This window comes from Delphinapterus leucas, chromosome 10, assembly GCF_059928025.1.
Source record: "Delphinapterus leucas isolate spDelLeu-1000000601 "Yukka" chromosome 10, BTC_Dleu_Yukka2, whole genome shotgun sequence".
NCBI lineage: Eukaryota > Metazoa > Chordata > Mammalia > Artiodactyla > Monodontidae > Delphinapterus > Delphinapterus leucas.
The window spans coordinates 63,375,854-63,387,027 of NC_143138.1; the positions used below are offsets into that span (position 1 = coordinate 63,375,854).

The window sequence follows — 11,174 nt, forward strand, 5'->3', positions numbered from 1 at the left end:
AACGGGGAAGACAACAACATGTAAAATAGTTAAGTAAAAAGCCTTGACAAATACACTCATTTGGTCATCAAAATATAAAAAGCTGAAAATATTACATTAGGTGTTTTGATTGAAAACAGTGTTACTCTAGTCAAGTAGGAAGCCCAAAGCGGTCCCCGACTAAGAGTTAAAGCTCGTCTCTCTATTCGTACACACAGCCCTTAGACAAGCGTCATATGTGTTTTTATCCAGAATGGTTCCCCCCCCCAAATCCTTATCTTTTTATTTGTGTTACTTATACGGAAATTATTCAGTGTGTTTGTGTGCTTTTTATAAATAAGTTTTTGTTTTTCTGAATGCCACTAAGCAACCACATCAGCCTCGGACAATATCTGAATCATTTTTACAAAAGTGGAAAAAGCCAAATAAAGGGTCTCAGGTTAAGTGAGAGGCGAGGGTGGGTTATTAATCGACATGGAATAATTTGTTGTTTGATCAGCACAGTGACATTGCTGAACGTACGTTGAAAGTTGGCCCCGCCTGATAGCAATCCATGTGGATGCAAACCTCTTGGTCCTAGAATCCTTTCTCAAAGGTATAAATGAGGCACAAAGAATCACTAGGAGAAGGATTAATAAAAGCTGAGTCCTTGCCACGAGTGGGGTGCTGGCCAGAGAAAGTCAAGTCCTTGTACACCCAGTTGAAATGCCAAGTGTCCTGGCGTGTCTGTCCCCAAGGGTTGTCCCACAGGGCACATGTGAGTTGGTCTGGTGCAGGAGAGACAGACTTATTTGGATGAGGGGTACCCAGCATCCTCCGGAGAGTCAGGGGGGTGGAGCGAACCCTTACCACTGAGGCCACTGCAGCCTCCAGGTTGCCATCCTGGGTTTGTCAGCCGGTCTTTGCCCTTTCCTCCTGGGCCATCGTGCGCCTCCTGACACTGAAGGCAGAAGGGCTGGGCCCTTACCTCTCTGGTGACTTACCTCTCTCCCAACTACTCACCTTCAGGGAATTCAACGCCACTGCCAAAAAAGTGGCGTTTCATTTTGCATCTTCTTTCTTCTGTTGTTGTTCCCTGTTGAACACTTTATTTTTTTCTTAATTTTATTTTATTTTATTTACTTTTGGCTGTGTTGGGTCTTTGTTGCTGTGTGCAGGCTTTCTCTAGTTGCAGCAAGCGGGGGCTACTCTTCATTGCAGTGCACGGGCTTCTCATTGGGGTGGCTGCTCTTGTTGCGGAGCACGGGCTCTAGACATGCAGGCTTCAGTAGTCGTGGCTCCCAAGCTCAGTAGTTGTGGCTAGCGGGCTGTAGAGCGCAGGCTCAGTAGTTGTGGCGCATGGGCTTAGGTGCTCTGCAGCACGTGGGATCTTCCCGGACCAGGGCTCGAACCGTGTCCCCTGCGTTGGCAGGTGGAGTCTTAACCACTGCGCCACCAGGGAAGCCCTGTTGAACACTTTAAAAAGCAACATCTACCAATTGAGAAGGGTTCATTTCAAATGAATCCTCTGATTTTTTCAACTTTCTCCTGATATAAGGCACTTTGCCCTCCGTAAAAAAGGTCAAATTTACAATTCTAATAGTTTCAGGGGCCACACGATCTGCATTAGTATAATGTCTGTAGGCCTGATAAATCTTCTCCAAGAATTCAGAGGGGTCTTCATTTGTTTTTTTGCTAAATTTTGTTCAACCTCTTTTTGCTTTGGCTCCCCTTTTCAAAGCCCTGCCAAGATGCACTGATAAGTGATGTTCTAATAAGTGCAGTCCTCCCTCATTGGGTTCCAATTTGGTTCAGCTGTTGGTACTGCCAAGTGGGTTCAGGTGTAGGAGAGCTCCCTATAAAGGAGGGTTGCAATCTTTTCAAATAAACAAGGCTGAGAAACCCAGCTGGCTGGCTGTTGGCATTTAGGCCCCCTATGAGATAATGGGGTAAGGGAAACTCCTGCCCCAGGAGCAGCTCCTCACCCCAACTGGGTGCCCTGTCGGGTCTTAGATGGCAATACCATACCAGGCCCCTGTGCCCCAGGAACTAACACAGGATTTTCTAGTTGATCCCTAGAAGGAGGGGCAGTCCCGAGCTCAGCTGGAGGAGTTAAGGTCTGAAGCAACCTATCCTCACTCTCATTCCTTTCTTTCTCTTATTCTCCCTGATGTAATAGCACAAATACTTGCACGTAAAGAATGTCATCATTCTTCCCCACTTCTTCACAGAAAAGCCACCATAAAACCATAAATAGCAATTAATCATCTCTAACAGTTAAAAGGATGCCTTTTTGCCTTGGCATCAGCCAACCAGGAGGAATTCTGGGCTGGGGCTTTTGATGATTTTAGGAACCAAGTGGAACCTTTCTCTTCTCCCTGGGAATGTCCTACAGACAGGTCTTTCCCCCCCGCCCCTTTTCTATTCCTTTCCTCCATCTGACATCACTAAGAGTTTTAAATATCACAAAATTGATTTGGCCGTAAATGGAGAAAGAGTACCAAACAAAATGAAACAAAAAACCCAAAGAACAAGCAGAAAATCTAAATGAACCCTCAAGTTTGGTCTTGCGGTTTTACATATACCAACGACATAGGAGGCCACAAACGACGTAATTAACACAGCAAGGGTAGCAGTATACGGTGCACAGGGTCCCAAGATAACTCTGCCTAAACCCCTTGTGGAGTTTCTAACAAGTACTGTGGCCACACAATGTTACCATAAAGTATCATCATCTTCTACTCACGGGTCACAGCTGTAATCAGATCACTTATCCAAAACACACCTCAGAGGACTTTTTTTTTTTTTTTTTTTTTTTTTTTGCGGTACGCGGGCCTCTCACTGCTGCGGCCTATCCCGTTGCGGAGCACAGGCTCCGGACGCGCAGGCTCAGCGGCCATGGCTCACGGGCCCAGCCGCTCCACGGCATGTGGGATCCTCCCGGACCGGGGCACGAACCCGTGTCCCCTGCATCAGCAGGCGGACTCTCAACCACTGCGCCACCAGGGAAGCCCCAGAGGACTTTCTTCTGGGATAGTTGAAACATTCTCCATTTTTAAAGACAGAAATTCAAAACAAACAAAACACAAATGGCACATACCAACGCTAGCATCCAAAGAAGCAAACGAACTGGGTAGAAGTCCAACAACTCTTTCCTCTCTCCAACAGGGTACCCCACTCACATACAAAACAAACTGGCTTATTTTGGAGAAAAAGCCCCAAATGGAGAGGAAATAAAGTTTCCGGCTGTACACACCGGAGTGACTTACCCTACTGTATGGAACCCGTCGGCTCCCAAATATCAATTCCTTGTTCCAATTGCCTAGCACTGGGGCAGCCAGTGCCACTTTGGGGAATTTTGAAGGGCAGATTCTCTGGACAAGTGGTCCCCAGCAGCTGCTAGGGCCTTACCGGAAAATTCCCCAACCCAAAATTTGTTACCGAGTCCAAGCTTGTACTGCACGACAGGCCAATAAATCTAGAGATGAGTTGCTGGGGGAAGGAATAGCGACTTTACTCAGAAAGCCAGAAAACTGAGAAGATGGTGGATTCGTCTCCCAGAGAACCATCTTGCCTAAGTTAGCATTCAGGGTCTTTTATACTAAAGGGGAGGGAGTAAAGCCAAGCATTTCCTGGTTCCGGTCAGCCTCCAGGGGGGCGGGGGGCGGGGGAAAATGCAGCCATTCACAGGTGAGCCTCGTCAGGATGTTTGCTGTGAGCTAAACAAAGGTATTTTAGCTTAATGCTCCTTACCTGGGAGCCAGGGTTCCCAGAGATGGGCCATTATGTATAATTTAAGCTTATAGGCAACATCCCTTTACTGATTAACTTGTGATAGAATATAAAGGTTCTTCCTTATTACAGGCCCAGCCTAACCCCAACCTAACCCTCATCATATCTCTGCCTCAGTCCCCTGTGTCCACCCTACATGCGCCTGGCACATGTCAGGAGCCCAGGAGTGTGGTTGTCACCAGGAATGAATTTGGAAATCCCAGGGTGAGCAGCAGATACGGCACTCCCGGGGACATTTTCTGACGGCTGGGACCCAGCCTCTTGAGCTTACTTTACAAATTGTGTTTGATACTTTACAACCTCTGAAACTCAGGTTTCTGTTCCACCCAGGAGCACTGTAGAAACACCAAGGGCCAGAGACTGAGCACAACACACACAGGCACACACTACACAAGGGAGCTGCTGTCGTGCTGCCCACCCGTCCATCTGTGGACTGGCCTGGTGTGGCTCAATCCCAGGCTGGGTGCTGCCCCGAAGGGCTGTGGCTCCAGGCATGCCGGGGCTGGCTCACACCAGCTCTCAGGAGCTGCACATCTCCTCCCAACCCCACATTCCCAGACATTCCACTGGTTAGTCTGAACTTGGCCACAGTGGGAGTATTTACACCATGATCATCAGCAAATGGTATAAATTAGGTCCTGCTCCTCCCTCCAAAAGCCAGTTGTTCTACATTACTGGCACCCCACCGCCTGCCTCCCAGCAGCTGGTGGTCGGGGCTGGGGGATTCCTCTAAAGTGTGGTCCATGGACCAGCAGCATCCACTGGCATCACTTAGGAGCTTGTCAGAAATGCAGAATCCTGCCCTCCCCCACAGTTCTCCAAATCAGAATCTCTAGGGGCGGGGCCAGCAGTCTGTAGTTTAAGAAGCTTCGGTGGGCAAAGTCTGAGATGCAATGACCTAAGCACCAGAGGAGCAGAAGGGGCTTTGAGGAAAAGCATCATTGTCCCACTGCCTAGTCAGGTGTCTTCTGACTGCCCCTCTTTATGGGTTAAATATCATACAGAGAAAATTTAGGGGAAAAAAAATCCACATTTCCATGAGCCACATCAGTGTTCTCATTCTTCCATGTTTCTTCCATGATTTGAGCACATTTATATAAAAGTCAACAGCAGGTGCACTCATTTTCCACATGTTGGTATACAACACATTTGCATCCCAATTTCTTCCTGAACAACCACGGCCTTAGACTTTGACTTGGTCTCCAAGGCCTGCTGACTATCAAGCACAGATTTTGTGCAGTTCCTTCAGCTGCCTTTCCTTTGTTCTAGCATCGGGTGCTGGCACCTGGAATGTAATCTTCAGAATTAACATTCCTTGTGCCGCCTGGCCCACAGAGCAGGAAGGAAGCCTCATGGGAAGGAGCACGGACCCCTAATCCTTTTTATTCTGGGAAGTATTTTGGCGCAGCCTGGCTCTGCGGTTTATAAACAAGCTCTTTGCTGGCTGGCGGGGGGCTGGGTGGTGGAAGCCAGGGCTCTGTGTAGAGGGAAGTTAGACGCCCCTCTGGAGCCTTTCATGATGCGGTTGGTTACCTGTCAGGTACAGAACAGGAGTGTAAACAGAAATCACTTACTGTAGGTGACACCGTTGGGCAGTGAAAGGCTTGGGAAAACCACCAGCACCCCTGCCTCACGAACTCTGCGGCTTTTCATAACAGACCTGGCTTCTTCATGCAACAAATATTCATTGGGTGCCTCCTCTGACCGCACCACTTCACAGAGACGGGGCTAGTGGGCGACAGAAACTCTAGAACAAAGTGCAGGCCTTCTGCCCAGGTGCTGGAAGTGCCCCAGGCTAACAGTGGCATCCCAGGTGGAGGAATAGCTTGGGCAAAGTGTGGAGGTAGAGAGTGGTCATTCACTAATGGACAGTTGTTCAGAACAGTTGGCAGGGAGGGGGGCTGCGGGAAGATCAGTGACAGGAAATGAGGTGGAAACAGGGGCAGGTGTTAGGTGGTCAAGTCCTTACCAAGCCAGGATAAGCTGTTTGGTCTTTGTTCTGTAGACACTTATGACTGAGAGGACGCCACCCACCTAACCTACATCTGTCCATCCTGGACCCATCCATCCCATCCATCTGTCCATCCATGGACCCATGGAGTCCGTCCCTCCACCCACCCACCAATCCATCCTCTCTCCAGTGTCCATTTGCTGGTCAACCATCATCCATCCATCTACCTTTCCAACCATCATCCATCCATCGACCTTTCCACCTATCAGCTTAAGTATACTGTACCAGGCACAAGATTTCTTCTTTCTTTTCCTGGGTCTTGAAGGTCTTGCCGTGTCCCTAGCAATTTATATATACAGTTGACCCTTGAACAACACTGGGTTTGAACTGCATGGGTCCACTTATACGCAGACTTTTTTCAGTAGTAAGTACTACAATACTATATAATCCCCAGTGGGCTGAACCGCAGATACGGAGGAACTGTGGCTACGGAGCGCCAACTGTTAGTCATATGCGAATTTTCAGGGATTTTCAACAGCGTGCAGGATGGACGCCCTTCACCTCCATGTTGTTCGAGTGTCAATTATATTCCACCTCAGAACTACCCCACCTTACCAGTGTCCACCTGCAGACTACTCAGGTAATGCTGTTGTTAGAAATAAGGAATTAAATAGTCACGTGACAGCAAGGCTCACCTGGTCTCATGTTTGGGAAATGTGTAGCAGGATAAAGGTATCGTGGGTAGGTGTGCTGAATGCCGAATGATGTGGAAATCTCATCCTGACAAATAATTCTCACGAAAGTCAGTTATGAAGCTGTTGGAGCATATGGGAATACACGTACTTCACATACTTATGAGATATATATATATATATATATATATATGCCTTTCAAATTAAAAAAAGGAGTCAGAGGATTAAGAATGCACTATTTTTTTTAAAAACTGTACATTAATCTTCTGTCAAGTTTTTTTTTTTGAGCTGGAGGAGTGGGTGAGAGTGAGGGAGTAGTGTTTTATGTTGGTCTTCTTGAACAGGTTAAACCTAGTAAATACTTTGGTCTAACATCTTTCATTGTCCTCTATGGTGAAAAAAACCACTCATGCTGAGTATAGAAGACACCACAACACACACACACACACACACACACACACACACACACACAGCCAAAGATAACTATTGTTTTATTCTCTTTGGTATGTTTTTGTTCATTCTCTTTTCTCTGCATACTTTAAAACATAATTGAGATCATCCATTTTATACAGCTTTGAATCTGACTTCCCTCCCTCCATTTAACGTATAACATGAAAAGATGCTCAAATACATTTTTTGAAAAACCTTCTTAATGGCTTCCAAGAGCACCACCACGTGCATGTTCCATAATTGATGGAACCAATCCCCTTTAGCTGAGGGCTTAGGAGGTTTCCCATGCCTGGCTCTTATTAAAAGATGGAGGCTATCCTTCTACTGTCTACTTTCTGTCAGAACTATTTTCTTTATGTAGAATGCTAGAAATAGAAAAACTCAGAAAAAAATTTTTTTAATGCTGAGACTTCAATCTCTATTGCCACCTTGCCTTCCAAAAAGGCACTTGACCCTCACTGAGGTTCTCTGGCATGTCACAGAAGGCGTCTCCAGCTCCCTGGAAGGTATGCGAATGCTGTGTGGGTGCGTTGCTGTCTAGTGTGCGCACTGTGACGTTTCAGAGGAAAAATTTGTAAAAAACCAAAACAAACGAACAACACTGCAATAGAGTGATTAGCCTTCCTGCCTACTGTGGTCCCAAACCCAAATCAATCTTGTGATAAAAAATTTAAAGAAATAGCTCAAAATCCTTTTATCCTGAGTTTCAAATCATGCTGCCAGGAATGTTTCTGATCTGAAAGTTGTATAATGAGTTTCTGTTGAACAAGACAATTTCCTGCTGTCAGACCCCTGACATCTCTTCTCCCGAAGGAGGAAAATAGTGTACCCCCCACCCCGTGCCTCCTACTGCTCGCAGAGCCGCAGCCTGACCAACAAGGGTGACAAGGGCGTGCTGGGGGGCTTGGCCGCCCCGGGGATGGGGTCGGGGCTGCAGAGGGCTCGAGAAGGCGCTCTGGATAAGAGCTTCAGCTGTGGACTGAGATGTCCTAGGTCCGATTCCCGCCTCTGTGACTCTGGGCAAATCACTTCGTTCTCTGAGCCTCAGTTTACTGGCACGCAATATGGGGCTAACCCCAGCGCGCACCCCCAGGCCACTCGGCACAGAAGGCGACCCCGCGGGGTCTTGAGGGGACTGCGCAGCCCGGGCGCCGGCACTCACCTCCGCCGTACATCTGGCACAGGTAGGGGAAGCGCCACACGTTGCCCAGGCCCACGGCGTACGAGATGCAGGCGAACACGAACTGCAGCGGGGTGGCCCACAGCGGCCGCGCTTCGTCCATGGCCCCGTAGCTCGGCGCGCGGCGCGCTCGGTGCGCGGCCGCCAGGAGCGCCGTCCCGCCCGTCTCGGCCTGGGGATGGCCCCGCGCCTCCGCCGCGGCGGCTCGCCCGCTTTTTAATTGCTAATCTCATTAACGGCGCTCGCGTCGGAGGGGCGAGGCTGGTAAATGGATGACGGCGAGCCCCACCCCGCCGCCGGGCCGCCGCGGCCGGGAAGGCACCCGAGATTGCGCCGTACAGGATGGCGCCCGGGCCCCTCCAGCTCGACGTGGGGTCTGGTGCGTCGGCTGTGGAGCTCCTGGGAGTGGCCAGGTTCCCTCGAGCACCTACCCAGCATTTACAGAGTGCCTACTGTGTGCCAGGCTTTGTCTGGGGACAGGGCTGTGAACACCACAAACATCCCCAGCCCTCCCAGAGCTGACATTCTGGTAAAGGGAACTGCTTAAATGAACTGGATGAAATAGCCCATTTTCAACTATTTTTGACCTACAGAAAGGATAATTCCATATGGTTTACCCTAGTCCATATTTAAGACAGAGAGAGGCAAGGAAGGCAACTAAGGCAAAGGGGTTAGCAGTTCTGGGGGCAGGGGGGTAGGCTGGGGTGGTCAAGGAGGGCTTCCCAGAGGAGGGGACTTACATTTGCCCAGAGACCAGAAGGAAGCAAGGGACTCCCCCCACCCCTCCAGCGGAAGAGAAGTGATCCAGGCAGCCATCTCCTTCCGTTCACAGACAGGTTGTGTGTGCCTACTGTGTGCAGGGCCGGGAGTCTGGCTCTGTAGTGCAGGATGGGGCCAGGAATCAGGTTTCGAACAACCACTGTGGGAGATTCTACTCCTGGGGCCAGAGATTCTGGTTCACTAGGCTTGAGCAGGTGGGGGCTAAGAAACCTCATAGTTCTACCAGTCTCTCAGGTGATTTGGTTTAAGGAGGTCGCTAGAAACGACTAAGTCAGGTGCTTTGGGAGTGAAGCAGGATCTGGCTTTGAATCTCAGTTCTGCCACCAACTTGGCTATGTGACCTTGTACAAGTCATTTAACCTCTCTGAGCCTCTGTTTCCTTATCTATACTGGGAACAAATATTTTCCCCTTCCATGAGTTCATGTGAGAATTAATTGAGAATTTAGCTTACTATCGGGCACATACTAAGTGCTCAGCAAAGAAGTCATTACTACAGGCTGAATGAATAACACACTAATGACATACTTTCAACAGTGCACCTGGTACAGAGTAAGAGCTAAGAAAATACTTGATAAATAAGTAAAATTAAAAGGAGATGAAAAGCAGAGCTGCCAGTGGGAATCTTAGTTGATGCCAAAATGAAATCACCACTGTGGCTCAACCGCTGGTTGGACTGTCCCAGGAGTTCCTGCCTGGCTAGCAGCACAGGAGAAAGCGGGGTGTGCTGAGGAAGATAGGGGCTCCTCAGACATACCACCTGTCCTCGACCTTCCTACCTCCAACAAGCAAAGGAGAAAAAGTTCTCAATGCAGCAGGGGAGACGATTTTGATTTTTAGACTTCGAATTCTAGGGAGTGTTTTTTTTTACCCCTCACCTCCTCCCCAGAGGAACCCACTATCCTGGTTTCTATCCCAGAGGTCAGTTTCAGCTGCTCTGACCTCTACAAAACTGAACTCATGCAGTATGTGCTCTTTGCTGCCTGGCTTCCTCGGTGGGATTTACTCACATTCTGGTGTGCAGTGTATGATGTCCTTTATCCCTGCCCTCTAGGGTTCTGAGGTATGAACATACTCGAGTTCATGGCTGAGGGACGTTTGTGTTGTCTCCAGTTTGGGACTGTGATGAATAAAGCGTTACTGAACATCCTAGTACGTGTCCTTAGGTGCATGAATCCACTCATTGCTGGGAACTCCGGGCCATCAGGTAGGTATGTGTGCACTTTAGTAGACATTGCCAAACTGTTTCCAGAGAGGTAGTACCAGTTTACACTCCCGAGAGTTTCAGTTGCTGTGCATCCTCACCAACACTTGTCATTGTTTTCAAAGTTCCACCCGGTCTTGTGGGTGTGTAGAGATAGTTCGCTGTGGCTATTAATCTTAATTTCCCTAATGCTAATAAGGCTGCATACCTTTCCACAGGCTGATTGGGTTATTTGCATATCCTCTTTCATGGAGTGCCTGTTCAAGTCTTTTGCCAGCTTTTAAATGGCTTGTCTGTATAGTTCTTTATATATTCTGAATATGGGTCCTTTGTCAGTTTTATGTATTACAGATTTCTTCTCTCAGTCTGTGAGTTGCCTTTTTATCAGTGGTGTCTTTTGATGAACAGACGTTCTTAATTTTAATAAAGTCCAAATTTACCAATCTTTCACCTTAGTCTTCTCCTTTAGTTTTTTTTTTTTTAATGTCATTTTAAGAGACCCCTCCCTTACCAACTCCAAGGTCATGATGATATTCCTGATAATTAAAATTTGTGGCAAAATAAGTCTCAGAGACCCACAGAGAGGGCTGCCTTTTAATGCTGTTGAATAGTAAAGAAGGCATGTTGCTGCCTCTAGCCATCCGCCTGGCATGCTCTTGTTCTCATAAATGACTTTTCCCTAGACAGTACCTGGCTATGTGGCCGCATTTCAGACACTGGGCACCTTGGAGAGATGCCCAGCCTGTTACCTGGAAGAGGAGGTGGCTTGGTGTTTGTTGGTTTGACATAAGCAAGGCCCCTCTTCGATTCCCTCCCCCAGGGATCAGGCCAGCACCTCTGTCCAGTCACACTGGCAGACTCCCTGGGAGCCTGTTCATGCTGTGAGGCCCTGGGTAGGGCTGTGGGTAGCACAAGGAGGCATCCCTGTAACAGGACTAAGTAACACCTCAGGCCTCCTGGTAACATCCCCACACTTTCCTGAACCCCATCTGACAAGACTCTAACCTGACAAGACCCATTGTGCTGCTGTGGCTGCTAGGAGAGGACAGAACAGGCCTGGGTGGGTGTGCTTGCCCAGGGAGCCAGCAAAGCAGGGGGGTGGATGTTAGTGGTGGTGGGCTGGCAGATGGCTAACAACTGGCTCTCTGCGGCAAGAGCTCTGATATGTA

General features: G+C 48.6%; 1 protein-coding gene across 7 annotated transcripts in view; it reads right to left on the minus strand.

Moving 5' to 3' along the window:
- Positions 1–9,975, minus strand: part of SLC6A20 (solute carrier family 6 member 20) — a 61,996-nt gene extending 52,021 nt beyond the window's left edge. For 2 of the 7 annotated variants that reach the window (XM_089918055.1, XM_022573392.3), the window contains exon 1: positions 8,006–8,230. In XM_089918055.1, the coding sequence (XP_089774181.1) occupies positions 8,006–8,126 (121 nt within the window). In that variant the 5' untranslated portion in view covers positions 8,127–8,230. The other 5 variants (XM_089918056.1, XM_089918054.1, XM_089918052.1 and 2 more) reach the window with 5 other exon arrangements.
- Positions 9,976–11,174: the final 1,199 nt, after the last annotated feature.